At 35.8% G+C, this 5,602-nt stretch overlaps 1 protein-coding gene across 1 annotated transcript; it reads left to right on the top strand.

Moving 5' to 3' along the window:
• Positions 1 to 381: 381 nt before the first annotated feature.
• On the top strand, positions 382 to 4,700 carry LOC107893969 (signal recognition particle subunit SRP72). The gene is made up of 6 exons (XM_016819130.2): positions 382 to 653; positions 749 to 885; positions 1,648 to 2,000; positions 2,881 to 2,977; positions 3,096 to 3,377; positions 3,517 to 4,700. Exons 1-6 carry the CDS (start codon positions 512 to 514, stop codon positions 4,516 to 4,518), a joined length of 2,013 nt encoding a protein of 670 aa, XP_016674619.1. The 5' UTR covers positions 382 to 511; the 3' UTR covers positions 4,519 to 4,700.
• Positions 4,701 to 5,602: the final 902 nt, after the last annotated feature.

The raw sequence follows: 5,602 nt of genomic DNA, 5'->3' as shown, positions 1-5,602 counted from the left end.
TAAACATTTTAAAATTTTGAAAATTATTTTTTATTTTTTTAGATAGAAACCAATTTGTTTATTTTCAAACTTGATAATGACCAAAAGTGTATTTATATCAATTTATTATTCGAATTATTCGAACTATTTGAATTATTTGAGTTATTCAAATCGTAAAATTCAACTTGATTTGAACTCAAAACTTAAATTACTTATTCGAGTTTACTCAAATAATTCAAATAACTTAATTCAATTAACTCGAAATTTAAATTATTTTTTTCGAATTAAAACGAGTTTTGTTCACTAGATCGATTGAGACAAATGGTTGATTCAGGCCCATGATTGCAACAGGCTTTTACTGTTTTTTTTTTCAAAGTCTGAGGCCCATTTGAAAGCGGCCATTCTAGAGAAACAAGAGAAAACCGAAGGAGGGAAAAAAAAAAAAGAAACCCTCAAAATCCCATTTCATCTGTTTGGGAAGCGAGAAAAAAAGAGAGAGAAGACAATCTGATTTATTCGTTGGAGGAAATCCATGGCGCCGAAGCCTAAAGAGAAGCTAAAAGCGGCTGCATCGCCGTCGCAGCCTCCTCCACCTATCGAAGATCTTTTCACTTCACTCGATAGACACATCCAACGATCCGAATTCATACAAGCCGTCAAAGTTGCAAATCAAGGTGCATTTCATTCGTACATTCTATCTTTCTATTTTCATAATCAATGAAATCTAATGGAATTTTAATTATTTTTACTGAATTTTGAATTTACGCAGTTCTATCGGTTGCGCCGGGAGATGAAGACGCCATTCGATGCAAAGTTGTGGCGTTGATAAAGGCCGATAAAATCGAGGAGGCTCTCTCAGCAATTCAATCTTCTCAGAAGGTTTCTTTTGATTTCAGTTTCTACAAGGTTGGTTATTTCCCGCATTCTCTTTTTACCGTGTTCTTTGTTTTCTTATCTGATCTTTGTTTCAATTTTATTCGATTACTGAATATTATTGAACAAAAAAAACTTAAGTTTAAATATTTGTAATAGAAAGAAAATTCAGGAATTGGCTTTTCTATGTGGAATTCTTACGTGTCAATCTGTGTCCATTTTAGTTATTTGCACTTTTTTTTTAAAATCATAATTAGAATTCTCGATAATTAGCAAAAACAGTAATTGTATTTTCTTTGATTTATATATCATTTAGTAGGTTTTGGAAGTTTGCTAGTAATCGTGATTCAGAGTTTTAGTTCTTGATTTATGGATTGATTTATGGGTCTCTCTTCGCTCATTTTTTTCTATATAGTGGTTCACATATTTGTATGGATATGTTGACTTGACCTGCTTATTCATGTTTCCCTCTTATGTTGTCGGTGTACATCAGTTCTTTTTAAGCATCCGTGCCTGATACATTTCATGGTCATAGGCATATGGCCCTTCAAAAAACCTCTGAATACATGAAGAAATTGTAAAAAAATTAATTATGCCTATGCTGGACACATCCTGTACCCGACGCACAACTGAATCTGAGTAACATGGTTTCACTATGCACTTCATGTTTGCTTTCTTGATTTTTAATTTATTTGGGCGATAATAGATCTCTGCATTTTGGTTGCATTGATGTTCCAAAACTAATTACTATTTGTAACTTTTTATTAATATATATTTCTTGCTATCTCTAAATAGGCATATTGCCTATACCGACAAAACAAGTTGGATGAAGCTTTGGAGGTTTTGGAGAAACAAGATAAGACTCAACCAAGCATGTTGCTAGAATCTCAGATTCTATATCGTCTAGGAAAAATGGACGCATGTGTTGATATCTGTAGGAATCTCCAAAAAGTGAAGATTGATTCCTTGGAAATTAATTTGGTTGCTGGTTTGATATCAGCCGGGAGAGCTTCAGAAGTGCAAGGAACTTTGGATGCCATTAAGACTACGGCCACTAGCAGTTTTGAGTTGGCCTATAACATTGCTTGTTCTCTAATTGAAGGAAATAAGCTTAAGAATGCTGAAAAACTCTTGCTCACTGCCCGAAGGTACTGCTTATTTTTTTTTCTTTTGATGTATTTATCATAAGAAATATTTTCTTGTTACACGATAATATTGGGGTATCAATGTCTAGTGTTATAATTAGATCCGCAGGTTGTGTTTTGGGCTAGTCTTATTTCAACAATATATTTAGACTTTATAGAATGTAAGAAAGGTATCGATTCTATCGAACTTATTTTGGTGGGCCTTCTTTATCTTGAAATTTTCCATTTTAACAATTGCTTAATATGCTAACTGTCTATTTATTTTTGAACAATTTCACCACCTTTTTTTTTTTTTTTTTTGGTTCTCAATTGTAGTTAGGAAATACATAGTTGAGTGACCTTTCCATTTGCAAACATTTGATCTATTATATGAAAAAGTTACAGTATAAAAAAAAGGCTCTTGTCATTAAGCCTTCAAAATAATATTTTAATTCTTGATCATTCTATTGTGCACTAGATGTAGAGAGATGAATAGGTTTTTCTTGGTCGACCCTATGCATTTCAATCTAGCATAATTGTGAAATAGGCACCTATTTATTCTCGCAAAACACTATATAAAATGCTTGAGAAATTTTGTGAAATAAAGCATATATTAAATTGGCTTCCAGATTATTAGGTTATAGGATAGCAACTCCTTTTTCAGATAGAAAGGGGTATTATTTATGCATATTGGCATCCGTATCATAATGACATCTGTATTATTTTCATTCATATCAAGGTTTTCAATTCTACTGCACTGGCTGCTGAGGGAACTGATATAACATATTGCATGGCTTATGCATTGAATATTAAGATGTGTCTGAATAGTCATGGACCACAAAATTTTCTGATATTGATTGCTGATGCATGTTTCTTTTCTAAATTTTGTCTTTTTTATTGTTAGAATTGGCCAGGAAACACTAACAGAAGAAAACCTTGCTGATGATGACATAGAGATTGAACTCGCTCCTATTGCTGTCCAATTAGCTTATGTTCATCAGGTAAAACAACAGTATCGTGTTATCAATTTCCATATTATTTCCCTTTTCTTCTTTTATCTCCTTCTCATGAAGGGAGGTAATGCAGCAGCTACTAATGTGAGTTACTTTTCTTTATCAGCTCCTTGGTCAAACACAGGAGGCTGCTGGAGCTTATACAGATATTGTAAACCGAAATCTGGCAGATGAACCATCACTTGCAGTGGCAGTGAACAACCTTATTGCTGTGAAAGGTCCAAAAGAAATATCTGATAGCTTAAGGAAGCTTGATCGGCTTAAAGAGAAAGACTCGCAGAAGTTTGAGCTCGCACGTGCAATTGACTTGAAGCTTTCACCAAAACAAAAAGAGACAATATATGCAAATCGTGTTTTTCTACTTCTTCATGCAAATAAGATGGATCAGGTTTTCCGTGTTGGGATTATGCACTTTTGATATGCATTGGTTTTTCCCATCTCTCCTTTTTGAGGAAATAGAAAAGACAGTTAGCTAATCAATTTGGCAGTTTGCCTTATTTCTTCTTTTTTGGGGTAAAATTCTGCAGGCTAGGGAACTTGTTGCTGTTTTGCCAGAAATGTTTCCTGACAATGTGATGCCACTACTGCTTCAAGCTGCTGTCTTGGTAAGAGAAAACAAGGTGGGGAAAGCTGAAGAAATGTTGGGTCAATTTGCTGAGAGATTCCCTGAAAAGTCGAAGATCATTCTCTTAGCAAGGGCGCAGGTTGCTGCTGCAGCTGGTCACCCTCAGATTGCAGCTGACTCCCTTGCTAAGGTGCCTGATATCCAGCACATGCCTGCCACTGTTGCCACTCTTGTTGCTCTCAAAGAACGTGCTGGAGATATAAATGGTGCAGCTGCTGTGCTTGACTCTGCAATCAAATGGTGGAAAACTGCTATGACCGAGGACGACCAGCTTAGTGTTATTATGCGAGAGGCTGCATCCTTCAAACTCAGGCATGGCAAGGAGGAGGAAGCTGCCCACCTATACGAGGAGCTTGTAAAAGGTAACGGAAATATAGAAGCATTGGTTGGGCTGATAACTACAGTTGCTCATGCAAATGTTGAGAAGGCTGAAGCCTATGAGAAGCAATTGAAGCCATTACCAGGTTTGAAGGGGGCTGATGTGGATGCTTTGGAGAAAACTTCAGGAGCAAAACCTGTTGATGGTGCTTCTCGTGCCGGGCTTGCTGAAGCTCAAGAGGATGGTAAGACCAAGGAGAAACCGAAGAAAAAGAGGAAGAGAAAGCCAAGGTATCCCAAAGGGTTTGACCCAGCAAATCCAGGTCCTCCACCAGACCCAGAAAGATGGCTCCCCAAGAGGGAAAGATCAAGTTACAGGCCTAAACGAAAGGATAAGAGAGCGGCCCAGGTGAGAGGATCTCAGGGTGCAGTGGTTAGAGATAAGAACGAACCTAGTGCTTCAGCTACCAATTCTAATACTTCGAACTCGAAATCAAACCAAGCTACCAGTTCAAAGGGAGTTTCACAGAGTGCCGAGCCATCGCGACCTCAATCTAAGTCATCTAGAAAGAAGTCAAGAAAGTAGCCAGGACAAGGAACAGTTTTGGGGTAAGAAAGTTTCAAACTGTTTCACATTTAACATTATGTGTTTCTTCATCGAATGTGATAGATGATAGTTGAACTAATTATGATTTTTGCTTTTCATATAAAACCCTATCAAATCTTGAGGATTTTTTTGAGGGAGAGTTAAAGTGTTTCTTAATTTTATTGGATCTTGTTATGTTCTATTAATCTTTGTCACTGCCCATTTCAAAGCAATGAGCTCAGTTTAGTTTTTAAAGGCATTATGAAGAAGCTTTGAGAAAGTTAAGAAGATTATTGTTTTCTTTTATAAATAAGGCTGATTCATCTAATGCAGGGCTAGCATGTATGGGGGTAGGATTTTTACACATTATTGTTGAGTCTTTCTTTAGGGTTTGTTATCAAGAGTCAAGTTCAATCAGTAAGAAGTTGAACTTGACTTGAAATTCAGGTTTAGCTCGATTGAATTTAATTCAGCTGATGCAGGGCCAACATATGGGGGCAGTTTAGTGTTTTCTTTTAGAGTTGTAATCGAGCTGCGTTACGTTCAACCAGTAAGAAGTTGACCTGAAATCCAGGTTGAATTTGATTCAGTTGATGTAGCCCGCATGTATGGAGGTAGGAATTTGTTTAGTGTTTTTCTTAGGGTTGTAATCCAGTCGTGCCTAAGTCAACCAATAAGTTGACTTGACTCTGAGACTCAATTTCGATCAAGTTTTTTTTTTCAGAAAATTAAAGCTCGAGTTCAGCTTTGTATGAAAGTTGCTCTATCTCAACTACATCATTTGAGCTGAGCTTGTTTGTGCTTGTTTTTTTTTTTTCGGTATGAATTAAAAATAATAAAAGCTATTATTGAAAATAGAAGAATTCAATAAGTTAACAAGTCATGATTTGAACATTAGAATCCTTGAATTTAGTTTGAACAAATTGAATATGACGGGTGTTTTTGGTAAACTATAAAATTGGTCACTTATGATCATCTAATTCTAGAAAATTATTATATGGTTATTAATTTTTTACGATATGGTCATTGACGGAAAGTTGATGTGGCTAACAATAATTTTTTTTTTTTAGTTTCTTTCTCCCGT

Source organism: Gossypium hirsutum, chromosome A05, assembly GCF_007990345.1.
Source record: "Gossypium hirsutum isolate 1008001.06 chromosome A05, Gossypium_hirsutum_v2.1, whole genome shotgun sequence".
In the NCBI taxonomy this organism is placed as follows: domain Eukaryota; kingdom Viridiplantae; phylum Streptophyta; class Magnoliopsida; order Malvales; family Malvaceae; genus Gossypium; species Gossypium hirsutum.
This window is presented reverse-complemented; position numbering and strand designations above follow the sequence as displayed.

Bases quoted from the DNA above. Each gene is read 5' to 3' on its own strand.
- LOC107893969 (XM_016819130.2), top strand. From the start codon at position 512: ATGGCGCCGAAGCCTAAAGAGAAGCTAAAAGCGGCTGCATCGCCGTCG. The intron at 654-748 runs GTGCATTTCATT...GAATTTACGCAG, and splicing joins CGTCAAAGTTGCAAATCAAG to TTCTATCGGTTGCGCCGGGA. The intron at 2,978-3,095 runs GTAAAACAACAG...TTTCTTTATCAG, and splicing joins AATTAGCTTATGTTCATCAG to CTCCTTGGTCAAACACAGGA.